The 22,776-nt window shown below is 39.7% G+C and overlaps 1 protein-coding gene across 1 annotated transcript in view; it reads right to left on the bottom strand.

The window, feature by feature from the left end:
* The window catches only part of LOC116991128 (otoancorin-like), a 73,355-nt gene that overhangs the window by 33,925 nt on the left and 16,654 nt on the right, over positions 1-22,776 (bottom strand). The window contains exons 4-14 of the mRNA XM_033049490.1: positions 19,360-19,526; positions 18,865-19,031; positions 15,712-15,842; positions 14,979-15,115; positions 13,832-13,943; positions 13,421-13,636; positions 9,667-9,834; positions 6,565-6,708; positions 5,658-5,713; positions 4,550-4,655; positions 4,016-4,134 (exon numbers count right to left, since the gene is read on the bottom strand). Of these exons, the coding sequence (XP_032905381.1) occupies positions 4,016-4,134; positions 4,550-4,655; positions 5,658-5,713; positions 6,565-6,708; positions 9,667-9,834; positions 13,421-13,636; positions 13,832-13,943; positions 14,979-15,115; positions 15,712-15,842; positions 18,865-19,031; positions 19,360-19,526 (1,523 nt within the window). The remainder of the gene's footprint in view (positions 1-4,015; positions 4,135-4,549; positions 4,656-5,657; positions 5,714-6,564; positions 6,709-9,666; positions 9,835-13,420; positions 13,637-13,831; positions 13,944-14,978; positions 15,116-15,711; positions 15,843-18,864; positions 19,032-19,359; positions 19,527-22,776) is intronic.

The raw sequence follows: 22,776 nt of genomic DNA on the forward strand, positions 1-22,776 counted from the left end.
ATTAATTGAACAATGCACCCTATCATACTTCAGCGATGCTACATTAGGCTAGTGTATTCTAATTCTCAAAGCAAACGACTGATTCATTTTGGAGGTCCTAAGGCAAATTTCTTATGTGGCATGAATCAAAACCAAACAAATCTATCATAAACCACACCACTATGATGTGGAAATGCTTCATGGATAGGACGTTTCACATATTTTAGCAGGAACATTTTCAGGTGTTTAAGTGGTGCTATCTGTTCATCACATTAGAAAATAGTCAATTATCATTGTGATTTATATCAATAAATCTCTGTAATTTTTTTACAGAATAAAAATAAGTATTGTTCTTATAATGATGATATCTGATTTTGAACAGTACGATTGATGAGTAGTGTGAAGTGCAATGGTTTGAATTCTAGGGCCGCACGATGGCGCAGCTGTAGAGTTGGTTCCTTTACAGCACCAGAGAACCAGGTTCGATCCTGACTACGGGAGCTTATCTGTACAGAGTTTGTACCTTCTCCCTGTGACCTGCATGGGTTTCCCCCGGGTGCTCCAGTTTCCTTCCACACACCAAAGACGTACAGATTTGTAGGTTAATTGGCTTGGTAAAATTGTAAATTGTCCCCAGTGTCCGTAGGATAGTGTTAGCCTACGGGGATTGCTGTTCGGCGCAGACTCGGTGGGCCGAAGGGCCCGATTCCGCTCCATATTTCTAAACTAAACTAAACTAGACAAAGAAAGCTGGTCTTGGTGTCCGGTTGCATGGAGATGTGCTGATTGATATTTAACACCAGGAAGAGAGAAACTTATTTTAAGTTTCAGTTGTTGTAAATTAATTCTACACTTAGTTAGCTGATTATTTTGGAACCAGAATAAAGCCAAGAAAGCCAGGAAAACAGATGGGCTTTCACTGTGCATATGCATAGATATAACAACAAGAACAAAAATATAATTGACAGAATAAATAAATTGACCAACAAAATGGGATTTTAGCACCAGCATTCAAGATGCTGTGCAGTCTTCTAAATCCTCAATATGATACACAAAGTATTGCATACCTAAAGCAACAGATAGTCACTCTTCATTTGCAAATAAACTGTGCCCTATTTGAAGATCCCATTGCAAGATTGATTTGTGTTTATGGAATTAGCATTATTCCAGACTGGATCTGGAAAAGCAGTCTAGTTAAAGGAGTGTTAAAATCTGGTCTTGCATTAAACTCTCCTCCCTCCTGGTTTGACTTTTGCGTCGTTAATGCCCTGGAGCTACAATTATTCCATCCCCTCCCTCGCCCACCTCCCGCCCACCTCTGGAATATTATCTACATGATCTGGCTCACTGCATATTCAGGTTGTTTTCTAACTACTGCGCTACAAGTTCATAATAATCATATTTACCAGAGGCAGAATTCCTTGTACATTTTCATCAGGCACTGAAACTGATGGATGACACAATTTAGATTGGTTTCCTCTGCTGACATTTACAGCGACTGCATCCTAGTCTTTTTCAATTATCTCGTTCTGCACCCAAAATGATTTAAAGAATGTTAAGAAGTCTACTATCATTGCTTCTTTGTGTTATTGGAACTTCCCCTTTAACATTGTATCTTTTGCTGGGTGGATGTCTCCAGAACCCTGTTTACAGGGTTTATAAATGTTTATGCATATCTTTCCAAAGTATTAATGCAAAAAATCCAAATAAAATCAATTAAATTTGGGAGCTCCAATAACTACAGCAACGTGAATTTCCACATAAGACGATGCTTTTTGATCAGCATGCTTTCTGTACTGTTTTGGTTCCCTTATGTAATGGGGCATATTTCCAAACCAAATTACATGACTGGAAATTTGACTATGATTCTGGCTGTCATTTATCTTGCACCAATGGTTTCTACATCTCCATTGATAATAGCATATGTGCCTCAGTTCTGGGTGGAATTATGTAATTCACTGAACTGCATGTCCTAAGAGGTGCAGACTGAAGTGGTCTTCCCATGATAATCAGCTTTGTTTTAACAGCACTGCTCCCCAAATAGTTGTCAGGCCAGCGCGGAGAACCCTACATAGTTAGCTTCACTTGCTTCCCCCCTCCCCTTCTCGCAATGGAGCAGCAGGTGAAGCATTTAGAAACATGCTGCCACTTTGGGCCTGTTGCAATTCATTACAGTTGGCCTGTGAGCCATGGCAGTCACCCATGGTCCCCAACCTCCCACCAATGACTTTATAGGCAACGTCCTTTAGGAGCTAAAACAGCCTTTTAACCTGATGTCTTCAACACAGCCAATAATATATACTTTAAGTTTCATGATAAATAAAGATCTATATTTTTGGAAGTGGATGCAAAAATACCAATTTGCATGAATCATTGTGCTGATTTTCTTCTGCTAACACCATAGTTTAATTCTTGTAAAACTGGCAATTAATTCCATGCTTGCTGTTGGTAAGTTAAGTTTGCAAATGTTTTAATCTTTGTGATTAAACATAAGAAAAATGTGCAGACAAAGGCCATTTTTCAAGCAAGCCTGTTCCACCATTCAGCATAGACGTGGTTGTTTTTTTACTGCAAACACGTTTTCCTGCTCTGCACCATATACCTTGATTCGTGCATTACATAGAAACATAGAAAATAAGTGCAGGAGTGGGCCATTTAGCCCTATGAGCCAGCACGGCCATTCAACATGATGATGGTTGATCATCCTAAATCAGTACCCCATTCCTGCTATTTCCCCATATCCCTTGATTCCATTGAATTTGGCTTTGAATGTAGCCTCCATTCTCTGGCATTTATTCCATTTTTTTTGTTGCATTCTTGACACTCTCCTAATCACATGGGGGCACTTGCTGTGAGTTGCTTGTCACACTTCGACTCGTGTACCAAAGCTATAATGCAACCAAATCTTGACATTATGATTTAAGACAAAGCGAATGTCCAGGCGATTGAAGCAAATCCAATGAATTAAACCTAAACTAACCAGGTTGTGAAATTCCATGACACATAGCTCTTTGCAAATAGAGATGATTGGTACCAATTTATACATTTCTGACACATTTAAACATGAGTCCCAAGCAGTTTGGGAATAGAAGGTGATGTCATTCTTGCAACAATTGGAGACATGAAACCATTAATCAATACGGAGGAGCAGGAGGAATAGGCTGTTTGGCCTTTGAACTAGATCATGCCTCATTCAATCTTAACCACATGGCATTCCCATGTTTTTTTTTGTCTCCCAGTTGGCATAATGGGCATGCTCTGTCTGTATTTTACAACATTTACATTATTGCACTTGCATTCTCACCACCAACTACCCTTATTTCATAGATTTTGATAATTTTCTTTTTCTAATTGCCCATTGAGCAGACAACCTTGAAACTTATCCCCAAACAACTCGATGAGGGATATTCTTTTTGTCCAGATCATCGCATGCACATACAACTAATTTGTTTTCTCGTCTCCCCAATTCTGACTAGGTGCCTTGCACCTGAATTGTAAACTCTGTAACTCTTTTCACCTATGTTGCCTGACGCGCTGAGTGTTCCCTAGCATTTTCTGTTCATATTTCTCATGCACCATCCAATCTGTCAATCTCTCTCAGAATCCTATGTGTCTCAGTAAGATCACTCCTCGTTCATCTAAAATCCATTGAGCTTAGACCCAGCCTGATAAAACTTCTCATTTGTCTTCCCTTCAATTCAGGAATCAATCTAATGAATCTTCTCGGGGTTTATTGAGAATCTCTACTGCTGGATCATGAAATGGGAGAGAAGCCAAAACAGCAGGTCATCAGTTTGATGGAACTATAGAAAGGGAAAGAATGGGGAAACGTGATCATATCAGTTTTGAAAGCGTTTATGTACTTTGGACCTTCAAATGAAAGTTAAGGTGCAAGAAATTATGGTTTCCAAGAATGAAGTGTAAATCTTAAATCAGATTGGCCAAGCCACAAAAAAAGGATGCCAAATGTCATATTGCTTTTCTATTTATTTGACAAGAAGGGTGAGTTTGAGGAAAGAATGTACAGATTACTTACGGCTCAAAAATCAAGTATGAGGCCAGGATCTCATTAATGCCTGCCTTCGTGAGGCTTCTGAAGTAATTTCCTGGAATGATTTTCTTTTCATTAAAGAACTCACTAGCAGCACAGCGAATCTGTAAATTACGTACAGAGTGTCACAATATGCATTAGAGCTGTTGCAAACAATGATCTGTAACATTGCAAAATGTGAAACTTTGCCAACGCAACTTGGTTAAAAATATTGTAACCTATTCAAATATTAAACTTTGCAATCTCAAGCTAAGGATTTTTCTTTGTTTAAAAGGGCAGCACCAGCAATATTATATAAAAGCAATGTTTTTCACTATTACATGCCAATTTCAGGCCACTGTGTATGCTTCCTCCCTCCCTAACAGACTAGATGGTTAAAATGGCCTTTTTCCGTGTCATACCGAAACATGCCGGAATGAAAAAGTCAGCATACACCAGTATTAGTAGCCTGCTTCCACACTGTTAGACAACTGAATATGAAAACAGCAACTTAATTCCAAATTAGAGACATAAAATTACCTGATCAATGGAAACATGTGGGTTATTTGCTAGGGCATTCACCACATCAGGGTTCAGTGAGCGAATGAGAGTACACGGAATACCTTTGACAGCAGTCTTCAGTTTACTTTTACATGAAATATAAAAATACTTTTAGTCAGACCAATAAAGGACACTGGAAGCACTGTGCTGAGAAATACTGAGAATACTGAGAAATTGGATCGCACTGTGCCATGTTTTGACATGATCCCATTTCAAGGAAAATCAAAGCAGAATTGAAATCTGTTGCAAATTTCGTGCAGATGCATCAATGCACACAGGATCCTGGAGACATCAGAGTCAGTCTGATACAACATTGACATAGGCCCTTCTCCCTACTGAGTCCACACCGACCATTAAACATCCATTTACTCTAAGACAACGTTATTTCCTTTCTAAAATTCTCCCCATCAATTGACATGATCCCCAGATTCTACCACTCACCCACACACCAGCGACAATTTACAGAGGCCAATTGACCTACCATCTTTTGGATGTGTGAAATCCAGAGTACCTTGGCAAAACCCATGTGGAATAACACTTCTTTAATTATTATCACAACACATTTGACTTTCACCATCCCTGGGCCACATTCAAAGACAGACAGATCTGAAGAAGGGTCTCGACCCGAAACATCACCCATTCCTTCTCCCCTGAGATGGTGCTTGTCCCGTTGAGTTACTCCAGATTTTTGTGTCTAGCGTGATAAACTGATGTCAGATTGAGGCAATGCTGTGCAGGGTGAGCTGTTATACCTCAGCTTCTGTTCTGGGCTATTGCCTCGTTTACCTGCTCCTGTGGTTGCAAAGAGCATTCAAAACTTCCCTGTAATAATTAGCATGAACAATATCTCCTTCAGCTCTGACACGCCCTGATCATTCATTATGTTATTTTTCTTGAGACCTTGCCATGCACATACAGTAGAAGTCAATAAACAGTATGGTCATTTACCCTTTTTAAAATGCTTCAATTAAAATGATAAAAATAATTTACCAAGCGGCGAAAGTTCTAAATACTAGTAATTTCTTGAAGCCCATCTGTTGAAATGATAAACCTTATTGTCAAGCGAGAAGATCTTTGTTTGGTTTACCTGATAACTTGGGCTTTGTTGAGTTGGTATTTAACACGATTAATTAGAGCAACAGACTGGGGGGAAAAGAAAGAAGGCAAGTTAGCTTCAGGAGAATGAGAGAGATACAATTTTCATTCAGAAATGAAAACACATCACTGCAATCCTTCATTGTAAAATAATTCCGAGGCAGGATACCTCTGGGCATCATCCAGAATAACACCAACATGTAACAATTTCTAATGGAACACTTACATATTTTATCAATATAGTATAGAGAAGGGAACCTATAATTGATAGGGGTTGGAAAAATGGTGTCAATACCTAGCAGCATTTTGAAACATACAATTTAAATGTCACACGTTCAAAAGATAATAATAATGATGATGGATGGGATTTATATAGCGCCTTTCTAATACTCAAGGCGCTTTACATCGCATTATTCATTCACTCCTCAGTCACACTCGGTGGTGGTAAGCTACTTCTGTAGCCACAGCTGCCCTGGGGCAGACTGACGGAAGCGTGGCTGCCATTCTGCGCCTACGGCCCCTCCGACCACCACCAATCACTCACACACATTCACACACATTCAAACACAGGCAAAGGTGGGTGAAGTGTCTTGCCCAAGGACACAACGACAGTATGCACTCCAAGCGGGATTCGAACCGGCTACCTTCCGGTCGCCAGCCGAACACTTAGCCCATTGTGCCATCTGTCGTCTCAAAAGATGGCCAGCTTTCTCAATTGACTACACTACCACTTCAAGTTTCCCTTGTGAATGGGGAAATGTGTGTTCCAAAACTCTAAAATTGAGCTTTGGGCAGTTTAATGGCTTTTTGGAGTCAACATTGTATCTGTGTGGTGTATTGAGTTCAACCTGATATCCCTTTCCCCTTGCTGCAATTCCCCATCCGATGCATTGCCTTACCTGACCCAGGTTCCAAGGCTTGTCTTTGCTCAAGAATTCTAGACTGATGTTGCCAGCCTGTTCCAAATTGCCTGTTGGAATCTGTGGCACCAGTGATTCGGGAAGTGATTGCAGAACGAAATCAATTTGCACTGAGTCCAAGATCTGTACAATTAAAAGAGGTCCAATTAGTTCATGTTTTGGTGAAAGGCGAGTCCTTTACAAGAGATGAGTCCTTTACAAGAGATGAACATCCAATATGTAGTTGGAATCCCAGTGGCACAAAATGGCAAACCTTGCTTGGTTCTCTTGGGTCTCCAGGATTGTTGCAGCAAATGTTGGTTGCCATAATGCTTTCCCATATGTTGGATGAACACGGTTTTTAGGTCTAGTCTTGAAATTTACTGATAATACCCAAGTAGAGTATTTCTTAAAGCAAAAGGAGTGCATGCAAAATGATTTGCAAAGACAGAATTAATGAAATGGACAAATAAGTGACAGATGAACCTTGAAAGTTCAAATTTTAACATTCCCTAAACCTACTAGATGTCCACAAATACATTCACAAAAAGGACAAGAAAATGCCAAAGATTTGAGAGCAAAAGATAAGAAACAAAATCAAAGTTTTTAAAGGTATTACTGAGGCTGCCAAAGCACTGGGGCACCAGTTCCATAGAAACCCATTGGTAACTGTGTCCATGGGTCAGCTTGTTCCTGATTTCTGTGCCTGCACATTGCAACCATCCAGACCTGAACCAAGAAGCTGGATGCATTTGACCCCTTAGTTTTATGCCAACCATGTAGCAAAATCATCCAGACTTAATAGGAACCTGAGAGGCCACTTTTTCACACAGAAGATCATGGGTATATGGAATGACTTGCCAGAAGAGGTAGTTGAAGCAGATACTATATTAACATTAAAAAAAGATTTGGACATACACAGATAGGAAATGTTTAGAGGGATATGGGATTAGATGGGGCATCTTGGTCAGCATGGGCAAGTTGGGCTGAAGGGCCAGTTTCCATGCTGTATGACTATTAGAGAGGAAGCACCAACCTACATTGTAAATGCAATGTTGGTAAAGGGTTTATCTATTTTAATTTATTTGATCTTAATATTTGCAATAAAGTTAGAACATTAAGCATTCATAGTAATTGTTATATTTAACTGTTTAAATCTTTTTTGAATCTGATCCTCAGAAACATTTAGATATTGTTCGAAGGTCTTTGGTAACAGCTGGTTGTCAAGAGGTCAGCAGGGCAGCCTGGAGGCTCTGACTGAGGCCCAGTTGCTTCATCTCAAGGCGTGCTTGCAGCAACCAGATCTCCAGGACAATTGGACTCACAGAGCCACACAAAGTGCGGCCTTGGAATAACTGCACAAGTACAGATTGTGGGGCAACCCATCCTAAACCTGCTTCGTTGAGCGTTGATTTTTGATCAGGAAGATTCTCATGTTCCTTCCAGGATATTGGCGACAGATAGGAAATTTATATCATAGAAAGTAATATAAGATATTAAGACTTAGTAGAAGCAAGGAACAGCAGGTGCTGGTTAATACACAAAAGGACACAAAGTGCTGGAACAATTCAGCAGGTCAGGCAGCATCTCGGGAGACCATGGATAGGTGACATTTCAGGTCAAGACTGTTTAATCAGGGGGAAAGATGATTTAATCAAACATTTTCAACTGAGCATAGACACAAAAAGCTGGAGTAACTCAGCGGGTCAGACAGCATCTCTGAAGAAAATGAATAGGTAAGATTTTGGGTCGAGACCTGAAGACCCACTGAGTCATTCCAGTTTTTTGTGTCTATCTGCTGTTCCTTCCTATTCATTTTCAACGGAACATTTGATATCGTTGCTGAAGTCTATTTCCGTTTTGCGATGAGGTTGGATCACATGAACATTGATACTAAATTGAGGAGCAATGGTCTGAGAAACTTATTTACACAGTTTTGAATGGAATGAAGTAGCTCCATGGTGCGAGAGGAGCCAAGACTGTTTTGATCTTTTAATACAAAGGAAAAAGACAAGTCTTGGTTCCTATTGCACCATGGAACTAATTCATTGGGAAGAGGGAGTATGAGATTAGTTTTGAATATTACTAATGAAAACCTGAAAAAATAAATTGATCTCTGCTCTAGTGCAGGTTTCAATGGTTTAATGGAGATATAATGAACTGTGATTGCTGGAATCTTGTGTTGAGCACAATGTGCTGAAGTAACATAATGGGTCAGGAAGCATCTGTGGAGGGAATGGATGCACGCTAGAAGTATCTTGACCCGACATTTCCTCCATGGACGCTGCTTGACCTTCTGAGTTAATCCAACACCTTTTGTTTTTAGGGTCCTGACCCGAAATGGCATCTATCAATTCCTTCCATAGATGCTGTCTGATCTGCTGAGTTACTCCAGCACCTTATGTTTTAGGGGTCCTGACCTGAAATGTCCCGTATTCATTCCCTCCACAGAGGCTGCCTGACTCACTGAATTACTCCAGCACTTTGTGTTTCAATTGTTTTATGATAGAAAGTGAGTGACCGAAGGCTGACAGATAAGGCAACCTTAACTGGGATACATTATCTCTTCAAAAATAGAAAGCAGATAAAGAAAGAATGTTTCTTTAATGAAACAAATTATACATTAGTTTTCATTACAATAAGCAAGTTGACATTAATTTGGTTATTGGAACTCATTTGCTGCATGTTCATCAATGTGTATATTTATTTTAGTTTAGAGTTACAGCACAGAAACAGACCCTTCTGCCCACCGAGTCCGCAATGACCAGTGATACCCGCACATTAACACTATCCTACACACACTAGGGACAATTTAGATTTATACCAAGCCAATTAATCTACAAACCTGTACTTCTTTGGAGTGTGGGAGGAAACCGAAGATCTCGGAGAAACCCATGCAGGCCACGGGGAGAGCGTACAAACTCCATGCAGACAGCACCCACAGTCAGAATCAAACCTGGGTCTCTGTCACTGTAAGGCAGTAGCTCTACCGCTGTCCCACCGTGCCGCCCTAGTCTTAACAAGTTCAATCTCCCGCATTGTAGATCAAACCCTCTCCAAGAGACACAGCCCCTCAGTTGCAAAATCCAAAGAAAGACTTGCCGCTTTCATGATCGACTTCTTCTGCACCGGCAACATGACGTTTGAAGACTCTGCCACATCCCTTTGAGAAAAAGCATCCAGAAGCTCCTGACCGTTGAACTTGCCAAATGACTTTGCTCCAAGACCAGAGGTGAGAACACCTAGATCTTTTAACCGTTTAACAGTGACCTGCAGGAGAGAAAATACATAAATATTATTTTTTAAGTAAGTTGCTCAAACTGAGAAGAAAAAAAAATGTATACACTGGAATGGAACGGCAAAGCTATGAATTATTCAGTCCAGGATAAAACTATTTATGTCACTGATTTTCATCTTTGCAATGTTCTCCATACACCTCATTCTATCACACATTGGTTTTTTAAAAGAAAATATATTAAAGGTAATGCACCATACAATGAATAATTTGACATTGCATTTCTTTTGGGATGTATTTACATTAGAATATCTGGTGGCACCTTCTTAGACCTGTCCACATGCTGAGATAAATTTATTAAGATAATCTGCCAGTTTGGCTAGTTTAAAATGGCTGACGGGAGAGTCAAGCCATGTTAAAACAATTCCATTGATTAAATGTATGATAGCTGATTGTTTTCAATTATGGATGATCATTGAAGAAAGGAAGACTTGCATTTATATGGTGCGTTTTACAACTTAATGATAGATAAAAGTTCACTTTAGTCTATGCAGTTTTATAACTTAGGAAGCAGTCTGATCTGCTCAGCATTTCCATTATTTTCTGGTTCAATCTTCAATTTTCAGCTTTTGCACTATTCTGCAGAATTATTGTATGGTAATACTCAGCGTACACAAAGGAATTTACTAAAGTATGCAACTCTGCCAGAAATAAAATTACATCTATAAACCTATTGAGAGCGGTTTGCATGTTATATAATGATAACTGAGCACTATGTTCTGCCTCTGAAGTTCATTATTTTTATTTCAATGCGATGCATTTTTTGAGCAGAATAGTGCAGCTACTATACACAGATAGTCTTGCTACAATGCATGTTTCCTTGACATGTGTTGGACATAATGTGAGTGATGAAGTAGGGAATATTATTTGCAATCACAGGCCAAATTGGCTATAACACAATATCAATCAGAAACTAGGGAACCACTTAAAAGTTACTTTGGAAATTGGCAGGCAGAAAAAACACTGTCTTGGATTTAAACAGTGTACGGGAAAAAACGTGTTTCCATGTAAGCACCCCGCAGTAATCAGACACCATTGCCTCTTAAGAACACAGCTACTACTTCAACTGCAAGTGGCCAGAGAAATTGACAAGCATTTCCGTTGATATTTATGCAATGATACTCAATTAAACAACGTAACCTACAGGCTTTAGTATTTTTAGCTTGCAGTAACAATAATACATATTTTGCTACTGTAAAGACCTTTATCTTTGAAATTCCTGTTGGAAAAATGACTCTGTTATGACGTCTTTAATACCCAACCCCTTTTCCCCCATTGACACAATTGTCTTTACAATGTTATTTCTCCAACACAATTTTTCTTTGGAACGTAACCATTGCATTATAGCTGAGCAACCTTTATTGTGTTTTGTGCTACTGACTGGGGTTGAATTTCTCGTCCTCTTAATGTATTGATCATCATCTCTTACTCAGAGTTTGATTAGACCTGAACAACAAATCAATCTTTCAACATAGAGACATTCTTCATAGTTTTGTGCTTTATTTGACCTTGTTGGGGGATGTTTGTCACCCAGCAGTTTGGTTGTAAGAGCTATTGGAGCACAGGTTTGGTGAGTGAGGGGACTTTGGTGAGGTAGAGGTGACGGTGAGCAGTAAACCTGGGAGGAGCGGCAAGATGGTCAGTCCAACCCAGGGCTGATAGAATATTGGAACAGTGATGTCAGTAGTCAAAGGTGGTCAAAGGAGAAAGTGAGCATCGATGAGCAGCTGGTAAGTTCTCATATTTGGCTTTCATAAACTTTTAATCCTTGCTAGGCTGCTAAATAGTCTGTGAGGCAGAGGTTGAGCAGGAGAGTTCACAGCCATGGACTGCATATTCTGACAGTCAGAGAGGAAAAGGCAGTGAGGTGTCTCTATTGACAAAGATAATAACAAAGCAGAGTTGAGGATTGACTTTGGCTCAGATGCCTAAAGCATCAAATCAGTTTGGATGGAAATAAATAAATAGTAAACATAAGAGGCCATTGGTTGGAGGAGCATATAAGAACTCCAATGGAGCTTCCCTCCAGTTCCGAATGGAGATACCCCGAGCCGCTGAGTTACTCCAGTATTTTGTGGGAGGAAGGGATCCGACCCAAAATGTTACACGTTTCTTTTCTCCAGACATGCTGTCTGACCTGCTGAGTTACTCCACCATTTGGTGTCTACCCTCTGGGAGAGACTGTTAATTAAAAAATAATGGTGGCTTGTAAAAAAAAAAAAGATAATTGTGTTTCAATTTAATTATCATGCAAAATAAATAAAACAAAATGGTGAAGGCAGCCTTGAGGATATTGACTCTACGAGCAATGTTTGATGAATGATCGAAGGGCCAAATGGCCTACTCCTGCACCTATTGTCTATTGTCTAAACAACCGGGGAGCTGGTTATTCCGGATTTCATACTGTGTAATGAGGGGGGATTAAGTAATAATCTCATAAAAAGCATCCCTTGGGGAATAGTGATCATAGTAGGCGAGAATTTCAAAGTTAATTTGAGAGTGAGTAACTTGGGTCGAACACAAGAAGGAAGACAGAATTCAATACAATTGTAAGTCAGTTGGTCTAATATTGGTTTTGGGGAAAATGCTGGAATTCAGAGCCAAGGTGTTTGAAAGTCGTAAGGCTATCAGGCAGAACCAGCCTGGTTTATGAAAGGAAAATAACACGAGACATTTCCAGGGCATTAAATGGCAGCAAAAAGCTATAAACCCATTGAGTGAATGGGCATGAAGTTATCAAATGCAGAGTGATGGAGGAAAGTGTGAAGTTATTCACTATGGAAGGTAAAATGTAAAAAAAAACATTATTATTTCATGAAGCTCCAAAGGGTGTCAAGGGATCGCAATACTTTAAATACCTTAAAAAAGTTGACACATTGGAACATCAGATATCTAACAAGGTTCATGGATTCTTCATCTTTATTGCACGGGATATGGAGGATAAAAATCAGGATGTCTTGATGAATTCTACATAGCACTGCTGAGATTACACCTGGACTAATGTGTACTGGCAATTATGGAAGCATCTACTTACATCGGAAGCAGTGCAGAACAAATTAATTGAGTTGATTTCTGGTATGAAAAGACTGGCATATGAAAGAAGGTTGAACAGTTTGGATCTGTGCTCCCTCTAGTTGAAAATAGTGAGAAGTGATTGAATGGAAACATATTCGGCTGTGAAGCGAAATGTCAAAGTGGATGTTGACAGGGTATTTCCTTTGAGGGAAACTAGAACCAAGGGACCTATTTTCAGATTAAGGCATCCTGAATTTCTTCCCCCAGGAGGTCACCATTCTTTAGAATTTTTTCACGCCAAGAGCTATAAAGGAAAGATCACTAAATATATTCAAGATGACAATTGACAGATACAAGGGGGTGCATGAAACATGGAAAAGTAATGTTTGACCAAGATCAAATTAGTCATTACCTTAATTAATGGCAGAACAGACTTGAAGGGTCAATTAGTTTTCTCCTACTCACGTTTTTTCTTATGTTATGTTCAGAGCAATGAAGTGGAACGACATGCACAGTAAGGAGAGTTATTTAACAACTCATACTCACTTCTTTTATTTCGTTGTACTTTTTGACAAGAACCTTGATTTGACCTTTGGACCATCCCTTGACATCCTTCAGTTCACTAAGAGCACCTTCAATGGCTTCTTTGGAGATGTTGGACACTTGACTGATTTTCAATCCAACCACTAAAGCTCCTAGTTCTTTTACTTTCTCAGCAGTCAAATCATTGACATTAACATTTGCCACAAGCACCCGATAGATCTGTAGAAACACATTTATATTGGATAACTCATCAGGAAATACACTACATGTTCTCCTGACAGAAATCTAAAAACTTGATTGGCTTTGAACTGAACATGGCCCTCTTTTAGATAGTTAGAATTGGACACTTGGAATGAAAATAAACTATTGGTGATATCTCATTCATTACCAACATAGCACACATAACACATTCACCTCCTTTAAGTTCCTTGTACAGTTGAGCAATTGGGTCTGCAAACTCTTTAATGCCATCGTATTAAGCATATTCAGTTGCTTGACAGGGTAGAAACATGCCAGTTGACCAAGCCTGGCGATAAAGGAGACAACACAAAAACATTTGGTTACTCTCAGAATGTGATTTAGACATAAAGACAAAAAATAAAATCTGTCCTGTAGCTGGAAATTAGACCAATTTTCCTAAAGGACTAGAACCCTTTTTAATCGGATTAATATTCAGAAATCTCTTTTGAAATTTTATCCAGATTTCACAGCAAAAATTATTGGAGTGAATTTCTCAAATTGTTCACTTACACTGTAGTCTGCAATGCACCCAAATGCAATAGCTTTGAAATTATAGCAGGAAGGAATCGGCATCTGGGCATGGAGGCATAACTTCGGGCAGAAGCTAGTTAGGTCCTATGCCTCAGCTCATTGCAAAAGCCATTATGATGCCTATTAGGGCATATGGTATGTGGTTATCTTATGAGACAATAGATTATGAGGATAATTCTTATGATTAGCATGTTATTTCTTACCATTAAGTACACTTTATTTTAGTAATATTCTATATTTGTCACCTGACTCCAATATCTAACACAGGTGGACTTCTTATTGTTAGGTGGAATAATGCTCTCATCTCAAAGCAATAGGATTTTTTGTGAAAACAGAACTTATGTAAAAGACAGGAAAGGACACAACGTGCTGGAGTAACTCAGGAGGTCAAACAGCATTTCTGGAAAATATCGATAGGTGACGTTTTGGGTTGAGTCACTTCTTCAGACTAAGTTACTCCAGCACTTTGTTTTCTTTTGTGCATTAACCATCATCTGCAGTTCCTAGTTTCTACAATAAAAGACATGGAACCGTGTCATGATCAGATCACATAATAGTAAGGTGATTATAACTTTCAAGAGAAGCATGTCACACTGCTTTAATATGTGCTTGCATTATCTTGTACCTTTTACAGCTAGTAAATGGAAGAAGACTCAGATTTAAAATGGAACAAAATTGTCCCAATGAATTATTCATTGTCAATGCCCCTTTAAATACTTAGGTCTGGTAAAAGTTTAAAAAAATTACTGCCTGATAAAGTTATAAATTGAAAAACATAATATACTCTTACTTGGCAATTGTTGCATCTTCACTGATGTTAACGTTGCCACATGCATTAAGTCCTTCGATGAGAATGCGAGCTTGCACTGGTTTGAGATCAAAGAGCTTGTCCAAAAGGTCGGATGAAGAGTTGAAAAGCTGGCATATCTGAAAAGTCACATTTTTCAAGGGTTAGTCAATTTTGATCAGATGACGTTTCGGGTTGCGGAGTGGACAGACGATGCTTTGGGTTGGACGTCGGGACTTGAGTTTTAGTTTTTTAGTTTTAGTTTTAGAGATACAGCGCCGAAACCGGCCCTTTGGCCCATCGAGTCCGCATCGGCCAGCGATCCCTGCACATTAACACTCTCCTGCATACACTAGGGACAATTTACACATACACCAAGCCAATTAACCTACAAACCTGTACAACTTTGGAGTGTGGGAGGAAACCCAAGATCTTGGAGAAAACCCACGTGGTCACGGGGAGAACGTACAAACTCCGTACAGACAGCACCCATAGTCGGGATCAAACCCGGGTCTCTGGCGCTGCAAGTGCCGTAAGGCAGCAACTCTACCGCTGCCCTTGAGTTTGAAGATGAGTCTCAACCCAAAATATTGTCTATCCCATCCCCCCCCTCCAGATTTTTCCTGGTCTGCTGAGTTCCTCAAAACGTTTGTGTTTTGCTCAATATTGAAAATCCTGTCTCTGAATGCTCCAAACATTTAAAATCCAAGTCTAGTTATTTTGAAAATATTCTTACCGTGCTAGTTTCACCTCGTGCAATGCCCTTGAAAGTGGAGGTAGGTGCTTGGACAATGAATCGACCAAGTATGTTCAACACATCGAGGGTGATCCAACTACCTTTACCCTTATCCTTACCCTTCCTTTTACCTGAGATGAAGCATAGAGAACTAGACATGATTCTGATAACTGCAACAGGCTTAAAAATGACAGAATGGAGATCGATTTATCAACTTTTTAATAACGCCTTATCCTTTTTCAAAATGCAGCAGATATCACTCGTATGTTTTTTTTTTAATTTCGTAAGCATATTTTGAAGCATTTCAGAACCAAGTTATGATATTGGAAGTGCATTTGTAAGTTGAGCAAGCCACAATCACAGCTTTATTCTGTTTAGTAAGCTCCAAAAGAGAGCAGGTAAGACAGCAGGTTCTCTAATTTAGTTTAGTAACTGAAGTGAACATGAAATATTCGCAAGGAAATTGTGAATTTTCTACTCTTCTTTAAATTTTATTATGGGAAATCACATGACCGTAATTGTACTGTGTTGTGTATCTCTGCCTGTGAACTGTGTGTATGTGCCCATGTGCAAAAGTAGCTAGAATTGCAATGCCCCTTGCTTATAGTTCCTTTGCTGAGTCAAGGCCCATGAAGAACCAGTCATGCAGTAGTGTGTTTACACAGACTTTTCTGCATGTTAAAGGCATGTGGCACAACTGGATAATGTAGGTAGGCCCCTTTGGGATTTGAACTTGCTCTATCCCTTTCCATTTCTCTGCAGATCTCCATTACTTGAGGCCAAGTAGTTTCCTGAAACCATCAGGTCCTGCCCCACCCGGCAGCTGCTGATGGTCAGACTCTTCCTCCCTTCCACTACAGGCCTTCCTGAACCACAAAGTCCTGTCCTGCACACATGACACGAAGTGTGAACTACTCGAGTTCCTTAATAACTCCATCATTGTCTTTACGCACGTGACCAAGGTACTTTTCCTGCAAATGGGATGGGATGGGATGAGTGGATGGATGGATGGATGTGGAGGCTTTGGAGAGGGTGAAGAAGAGGTTTACAAGGATGCTGCCTGAACTAAAGGTTATTAGCTAAGTGGAGAGGTTGGGAAAACATGGATAGCTTTCTCTGGAATGCCAAACGTTAGAGGGTGACCTGATAGGTCCCATTCTGGAGAATACGCCCACAATCTCCATTTATGGGGAAAGTGTGGAGAGAGTGTCCAGCTTTAAGTTTCTGGGCACTCATATTTCAGAAGACCTCACATGGTCCACAAACACCGCCGCGCTGGTCAAGAAGGCACAGCAACGACTGTTCTTCCTGAGGACATTAAAAAAGACTGGTCTGCCCCAACAGCTGCTGACAACGTTCTACCGCTGCACCACAGAGAGCATACTAACGTATGGCATCTCTGTGTGGTATCTCAGCTGCACGGAGGCGGAGAGGAGAACTCTTCAGCGCGTCGTCAACAGAGCGCAGAGGATCATCGGGACAGAGCTACCAGCCTTGGAGGGCATCTACCACACGCGGTGCCTCAGGAAGGCCCTCAGCATCCATAAGGACTCATCACACCCCTGCCACGGTCTGTTTCAACTACTTCCCTCCGGCAGACGTTACAAGGCCTTCTACGCCCGAACCTCCAGACTCAGGAACAGTTTTATCCCAAGAGCTATAGCGGCTCTGAACCGGCCCTAATGAGTGCCCCCCCACCCACCCCCTTTGGACAGTCTCCCTCAGATGGTCACGTCAATCAATTCAGCTTGTTTATTTATGTATTGTATTTATTTACCTTTCTTGTACATCAGTGGAGCTGCACACTAAATCTCCTTGCACTGACGTGCAATGACAATAAAAGATATATTATTATTATTATTATATTATTATAGAAGTATATAAAGTTATGAGATGGATAGATAAGGTCACAGGGTGGAAACATCAAAGACAAAACGGCTGAATTTTAAGGTGAAAAGTGCAAAGTTTAGAGGAGTTGTGTGGGGCAAGATTTTTGCTTACATAAAGAATGGCGGGGTACTAGAGTGCGTTGTTAGGGATGGTGGTGGAGGCACATACGATAGTAGCATACTTTAATGACAGAGGGAGGAAACAAAGATATAGTTTCCAAACTGACGGATGAGATAAACATAGGTAAGAAGGCCAGTTGCAAGATGCAAACAAGTAAATTACAAACAGATGTTTATCGATTAATGCATTGGGAAAAATGTTGGCATGTGGGTAATAAAATGGAAACTGTGAAGTTGCTGATCTTAAAATGATAAACATAATGGATACAAACTGCAGAACACTACAGCAGAAAGGGCTGTTGGAGATCCTCCAGCACTATGTTTTACTCAAATGTAAAAATTATTTATATAAATGAAAAGAAATTCCCAAAAAGCTGAGTATTATACGGGCTTCAACATCGGGAGAAAAATGGCGAGCAGGGGAGAGAAAAGACTTTGCCTTCCATCACAGTGAGGAGGAGGTTCACTGTGATAGATGTTTGTGTGAATTGGTTGTGTGTCTCGTAGGAATCGTTTTTGTTTGTATGGCTGTAGAAACAGAGTATCGTTTGAGCCTCAAATGACAATAAATATTGTATTGGATTGTATTGAATTGTAAATAGGAATGATAGCAACTGCAAGAATTGTTAGTTACGTGAAAGGCTTCAGTTTGTATACAGATTATAATTACTGTTACATTATAAACTTGACAATGTATGAAGATTTCAAGAAAGATAAATAATTCACAATATAAAGTTGTAAATTAAACTAATCCTCACTGTGCTCAGGAGCACTTTTTTAATGCTTTGTTGCTAAAGTGAAACTGTTTTTTTCTATTTTGATGAAATTTCTAGTGAGAAAGTGCCTGGAATTAACACATCATGAGGTCAATTAGAAAGTAATTGCTGTGCGTAATCTTAATGTATTAATCCCACAGATTCTGCCTGTGTCGACAGCCAAACACGCAGGATGAAAAAAGACAGAGAAAATAATTGCCTTTTTCCTCTTTCCTACTTGCTCAGTTGAAGTGCGATATTTTAAGTGTGACATTTGAAATGTGAAGCCCCTGGGTAATGCTGAGAGATGGGCACCATTTCAGGAATTTTATATATGGGTGTTCATTCAATCATTCTATTGATTCAGTCCATGTTTGCTGCTCTGTTACCTTTATCTTTGCCACCATTAGGCTTTGAACCCTCACCACTGGATGAGTCCATGGTGTTCATTCCATACGGTCCTGATGATTTTGTGTAAATATCTTCCACCCACTTATAAATCTGCTTCCTGGTACCAGGAATAAGGTCATCATATTCTTCATTTAAGACCATCATTCTGCAATGAAATGACAATGAGCAATACACCAACACAGTAAAAACATATTAATCCACTTTATTTAAGAGGGCAATAGCTCATAATATTAACCAAATTAATGTGTCATTGGTGAAGATGCATAAAGAAGATCATGTTCCCTACACATTGACGATTGATGAATAATGTAACCAGTCATTCAGTGATGAAGCAGGAACAAGTTACACATGGGTATGATTGACCCCCCCCCCCCCCCAAATAACAAGAAGATGAAAATACACATTTTTAACATAATGGGTTGCCCTGTATTTTAAAACATTTCATTGCAGGCAGACCTGCCTGCTATACTTACAGTTTCACCAGGTTGTAGTAACTAACATTAAGACTGAATGATTGGACACAGCCTGGACTCAGAGTGCTTATGGAGTCATTGAAGCTTTCAAGAAATTCGGTGATATTTCCTGCAGCAGTGAGGTTGCTTCTTAGATCCTCTTCCCATCCACGACATCGGCTTGACTTCTACGTTTTAGAATGCACACATTGTTAATTAGAAATGTTCCAAATATCCTTGGAAATTCATAGGTAGGCAAATACATAATTGCAATAGTTGTGTTTTTGTCTTTTACTCGCTGTAATCTTCTGCCCAAGTGATTCCTATAGGTACCCCAACCACTTTAATTAGATTTTGTGAATGTTGCCACACATGTCATTTTGTTCAGATCTCTAACAAACCTCAAGCAAGGAAACCCCAGAGGAAATTCTTCCCACAATATATCGTTCAGTTTAATTAGCAGTCAACAGTGCTAGGTGCACAAATACGATGCCCTCAGTTTTTAACCTCTCAAAGATACCAACTCTTAGTTATAATTACACGTGTGCTGTCAGGTCTAGGGAATTGAGCATATCTGAGGCATGGCTATTCACCTGTATCAGTTTTCTGGTTCTAACATAATTTTAACAATTTACTTGATACTGTTTTAATAAGCGCTGAAATTAAACCATGAAATTTCCTAAAACCAGTTTTAGAACAGTGCTGGTGGGCTTATGTAACATTTTAGGAGCACCAGGAAATAGGAGTCAAATTTCACTCATTATTAATATCTTTCCTCATCTTTCTGACCTCACGAACTAGCCCTTAAAGAGTAACATCAGGATGCAATTAACCTGCCTGTTAAATCCCAAATAGTGAACAAACACAAATGTCTTTACGGTTCTCAATGTCAACAACAGAATCAGTTTCACTCTCAGAAACCTTGCCCGAGGAACCTTGTGGACAACCTCTCTTGATATCTTCAGTTTAGACCTCCCTCAGGTTTGAAGACGATTGCTTCCCATTTTGAGGATTCTGTGTTGGCAAATGAGGCAATTTTGTTTCCTGTGAATTCTTCCACAGATGGGTCAGGAGGTGCAGACAGTTGTGGAGCAAGTGAAGTTGTATGCTCCTTCTCTTGCTTTTAGTGGGATGTCCTGTGTTCTTGATGCATGAACATGAAGTTGCTGCATGTTCCTTCTCCAAATTAATGGTCAGTAGCCAGAGATTCAGAGGAGTCAGTGAAGATGGTTGCATTTCTTCAAGGAGACTTTGAACACATAATAGAACATTTTCCTCTGTCTCTTCCCACAACGGAGTTAGAATGTAATGTCTGAAGAAGGGTCTCGGCTAGAAACGTCACCCATTCCTTTATTGCTGCCAGAGATGCTGCCTGTCCTGCTGAGTTATTGCAGGTTTTTGTGTCTATCTTTGGTTTAAACCAGCATCTGCAGTTTTTTTTCTTACACATAGAATATAATGCCTGTTTCATGGACAGGCAGATCATCAAGAAGGTCTACTCAAAAAGACAAAGAACTGAAGTAAATGAATGGGGTCTGGCAGCATCTCTGGAGAACATGGATAGGTGATGTTTCAGGTCGGGAGTCTTCTTCAAACTCACTTTTTGTAAACTGGCATCTTCAGTTCCATGTGTCTACAAGGCATACTGAATATTAATAATTGAGTCTAATTGAGGGCTCGGTGGTTGATGGCCTGAGAGAGGACATTGTTTAGCTTGTCCTTCCAGTGAATTCTGAGGATTTTGTGTAGAGTGGTAAGAATGGTACTTTCCCAAAGTATCAACTAAAGGTAGTCCAAATCCTGGAAGCATAGAGCCCAAGGATTATTGATAACTGGCGGATTAAGTGTTTTGTGCCGAGTCTGAGATCTTGATCTCCAAATAGTCTTTTCCTCAATTGAGCAAAAGGTTTTCTGGTGGATTGAAATCGGCAGTGACTTTCATCATGTATTTCTGCCATTTCCAAAATTAGCTCCCAGGATACAGAAAATGGTGCACATTTTTCTAGGATCTCATCATGAAGTCTTATCATTGCAGGACAGAGTGATGTATGGAAAAAAATAATCGTGTTGTCATTGAGCTGTGATTGTCATATACTTCATGGAATGAGCACATGATGGCTTCAGTTCAGCCCCACATATGCAGGCACGTGTTGTCTGCATGCTGCACCCCAACTATTGAGGTTCGGGTGACCATGATGAATTTTGATACTTTGCTGCTCTCGTCTGCCTTGCCAAAGTCAAAATGAGCTCAAGTAAGGATCCCTTGATAGCGATGACAGCAATGATTGGATTCACACTTTCAACAGATCTTCCTGGTAACTTATTGATTTTCCTTGTACCTCCACCTCACCTTACTTGCACAAAGGACAATAAACTTAAATTGACTTGATAAATATAATTTACACATGGAAGTTAAGTCATAAGGTCATAAGGAGTAGGAGTAGAATTTGGCCATTCGGCCCATCAAGTCTACTCCACCACTCAATCATGACTGATCTATCTCTCTCTCCTAACCCCATTCTCCTGCCTTCTCCCCATAACTGACACCCCTACTAATCAAGAATCTATCTTCTTTGTCAATTAAACTCTTTGTGATTTGTTCTTAAAAAGCTTGTGCAAGTACCTCTGTGTCCCAAAAGGACTCTGCCACCATTTCCCCCAACATTGTGGCACCCACCCATTCCTTGTCTACACTTGTCAGGAAATGTAAAAAAAACACCCATGCTGTATTGTGAGGTGAACTTATCAGGGCTCTTTCTCGAGATCAGATTTGTGGGGAAACATGAAGTGGTTTTGGGTGCTATTTCTTCTAACCAATGTCTTTCTTCTCTATTTGTTGCGTTAATTTCTGATGTGATGAACTTGGAACCGTTAGGTTTTTTATTTGCAAGTTTTTGTTAGCGTTTCTGCGACTTAAATCTGAAGGAATACTGGCCTGCCTGAAACTCTTTCTTTCTGTCTGTCAACATCAACATCCTGGAAGGTGGCTCAGTCTGTCTGTCATTTAAACTGACGATTCCTCATGAAACCAGCTGGTGGTGTTGTCACTAGGAAGCCAGATTCTATCATTTCAATTGAAAATTGAGGCAGGGAATTGTGCATAACTCTGCAAAATATTGTAGGAAAGATGTGTCACAGTCTTGAAACAAAACATTTGGTTTAACGTTGTTAAAAGTATATTCTTTGGTGAGTGAACATCACCAGTTGTGATACAATTTAATGTGATTCTTGCCAGAAATGAATTTTGGATTTTGCACTGCTATTGATAAACAGTGCTAGAATTTATATTTGCAAAAGATACTTGTAAATAGAATCAATGTGATATTAATACATTTTACATGTTTCTGGGTGTTAACTCCCCCAGAATCATGCAGAATTGGTTAATATTGCATTAACATGATTTGCAGGATCAAGGAAAGAGTGTTCACGTCGCGGTCC

The sequence above is a fragment of the Amblyraja radiata genome, chromosome 33 (genome assembly GCF_010909765.2).
Source record: "Amblyraja radiata isolate CabotCenter1 chromosome 33, sAmbRad1.1.pri, whole genome shotgun sequence".
Lineage (NCBI taxonomy): Eukaryota > Metazoa > Chordata > Chondrichthyes > Rajiformes > Rajidae > Amblyraja > Amblyraja radiata.